Source organism: Onychostruthus taczanowskii, unplaced genomic scaffold (assembly GCF_017590055.1).
Source record: "Onychostruthus taczanowskii isolate IOZ18803 unplaced genomic scaffold, ASM1759005v1 scaffold48, whole genome shotgun sequence".
NCBI classification, from domain to species: Eukaryota; Metazoa; Chordata; class Aves; order Passeriformes; family Passeridae; genus Onychostruthus; species Onychostruthus taczanowskii.
Window position 1 is genome coordinate 956,815 of NW_024502347.1, and position 2,530 is coordinate 959,344.

At 53.6% G+C, this 2,530-nt stretch overlaps 1 protein-coding gene across 1 annotated transcript in view; it reads left to right on the forward strand.

The window, feature by feature from the left end:
* The first annotated feature begins 1,322 nt into the window (after positions 1–1,322).
* METTL24 (methyltransferase like 24) overlaps positions 1,323–2,530 on the forward strand; it is a 47,524-nt gene continuing 46,316 nt past the window's right edge. The window contains exons 1-2 of the mRNA XM_041414859.1: positions 1,323–1,536; positions 2,307–2,451. Coding sequence (XP_041270793.1) covers positions 1,323–1,536; positions 2,307–2,451 — 359 coding nt within the window. The remainder of the gene's footprint in view (positions 1,537–2,306; positions 2,452–2,530) is intronic.

The window sequence follows — 2,530 nt, forward strand, 5'->3', positions numbered from 1 at the left end:
CATTAGTTTTGTCCTCCATATGAATGTTGCCATTTCACAGAGGAGCAAAGTGATGCACTGGCAGCCCTGCAAAAGCCCAAGTGACCTTCTGCTGATGAACTCCAGGTGACGCTCACACATGGAGCCAGGTACATGTCTCTTAAGTTGATGTCAGTCATGATTGGTGCAGTTACACTCTCCCTTTTCCCTTATAAATGAGTTCCTTCCTGACACAAGCACCAGGACATGTCTGATCCATTTGTGAGCCACCTAAGTGGGGTGGAAATAGGAAAAGTGTGTGGTTGTCAGAAGGATCCACTTCCAGAGCCAACTGGCTTCCCTGTGGCAAACATCTGAGGCTGTCCCATGTGATCAAAAGATAGGATGATATCAACAAATGTGTCTAAGTCTATTAGGAAACTGCTCCGGATAGGGTTTTTTTGAGTTAGTTTTAATCTGTGCCAGGCCCTGTTTTGACTTAGTTGATGACCATGGAGCCACCTCCCTGCTACAGGAAAGGCAGGTAGGACTGACACTTACACCCTTCCGAGAGGGACCTACATTTACAGTGTTTTAAAAAAAACATGGAATTGCTCTAACCTAATTCATAAGGACACTTTGCCTAAAAAATAGAAACAGCAATGTTTAAATGGCAGGGATCGTGCATCTCACCTGCCAGTGCATCTGTTCTTGGAGCTGCGCTGAAATCCCACTTCCCCAGACAGATCATTGCTCCCTCCCTTATCTTCCTACGTGCAGCTCCTCCATCTCGCTGCCAGCAGGTCAGGTTGCTTGGCTGCTGGCACGCTCCTCTTCTGCCAGCGCTCCTCTCTGACCTGCTCTCCCAGCAGCAGCCAGCTCTGGCTCTGCTCCAGGCTGTGAAGAGACAAGAGAGGTCAGAGAGAAGTAGTGCAACCTGCTGCTGAAGAGAGGACAGCAGAAAGAGCTTGGTGCAGCAAGCCTTCCAGAAGAGAAGGCAGGGACACTGCAAGAACAGAACTGCTTGCAGGAGACAAGAGTCACAGCCCCTCTTCCCTATTGTCAAAGAAACGGGGAGTAGTCATGTATCCAAGTCCTGCTTATCCCACCTGGAAATATATTTATTACTCACTGAGCTGCAAATTGGTTGCCACTGCCTGGTCCCTGTTCCCACAGAGCTTGCCTCCTGTCATTGACCCTGCCCCCCATCTGTGCTTCTGCTTCAGAAAACCCCACCAGCCTCCACTCCCTGCTCATGCCTTAGCCATGGATAAGTGTTGTGCCTTGGGACCAAAGCCCTTCTGAGCTCTTCACAGTTCTTGGGCGGGGGGGCGGCAGCGCCGGGCAGGGCAGCCCCCGACGCCATGCCCAAGGAGCGGCCGCTCTGGCGGGGCGCCGCTTTCCGCCTCTGCCTGCTCTCCGCCGCGCTCTTCCTCTGCCTGCAGCTGGGCATGAGGCGATCCTGGTGTCCGGAGGAGAAGTCCCGGGACCCGGCGGCGGCGCGGGCGCCCGCCCCGTCCCGCGGCGCGGTTGTGCCTTGGGACCAAAGCCCTTCTGAGCTCTTCACAGTTCTTCATAGTGAGTCCCCATTGCAAAACAAATGCAGGGCCTCCTGTGCTCCCACTGACATGAGCAGGATTTGTCCCCTGCACTGTCTCTCAGCTCATGCAGATCCATTCCTTCACTCGTGAAACCAAGGATGTGTCATGAAAATCATCAGGATGGTGTGACTACCCAGGAGAGAAGCTAGGAGGCAAAGTATAAACTTGAAAAAGTTACTCATAAGCACAAGGTGTTGCAGCCAAATTAGGGCACCACAACTGATGTTTTGTGCAGGCTTCTCACACCCTTCAAAAGTTCAGGACCAACATGATTTAACAGGTCACTAAAAGCCACACCACTGGTTACTAATCACAGTAAAACTTTCCAAAGCAGGTCTATTTTTGCAGCATTCTTGCTGCTTGTCTATTGATCCGGATGTCCCTGGAGTCAGCCTCGCTAGAGTTAGTTATCTGTGCTGCCAGAGATACGGGGGGGAGAAGGCGGGGGCGTTTCAAAGACGTGTCAGAAGAACTAGGACTTTGGTGTTATCTTGGCTGTCCAAAGTCCTTTATCCTTTACGGGTACCTCTAACCTTACAAGAAAGAAAGTCCTTACTTCCAGGTCTGGGCTGTCCTTTTGTTTGACTTCAACATAAACAATCCTTAAGACTCCAGTAAAATTTCACTACCTCGTGACATTACAGGGTATAATCTCAACTAATACGTACCTTAACAAGTCAGCACACTTCCATCTTATAGAGACGGGCTGACACAATAGTTAGGGCAGGAGTTTGTGTCCTCTCTCAGGCCCGCTGACACGCACCTGTGGCACACAGCGGCGCGGCCCCACGCTCGTACCGGGCACTGCCCCCGCCGAGGCGCGCAGCATCCCTCGGGCCGCCTGCGGGCGAGCACCGCTGCGTCCCGCAGCCCCCGCCGGGCCGGGACAGGGGCATCCCGGCCCCTCCCCGGCCGGCCCCGCTCGGGGCGGGGACTCCCAAGTTTCGGCGGCGGGGGCCGCGGGGCCCGGC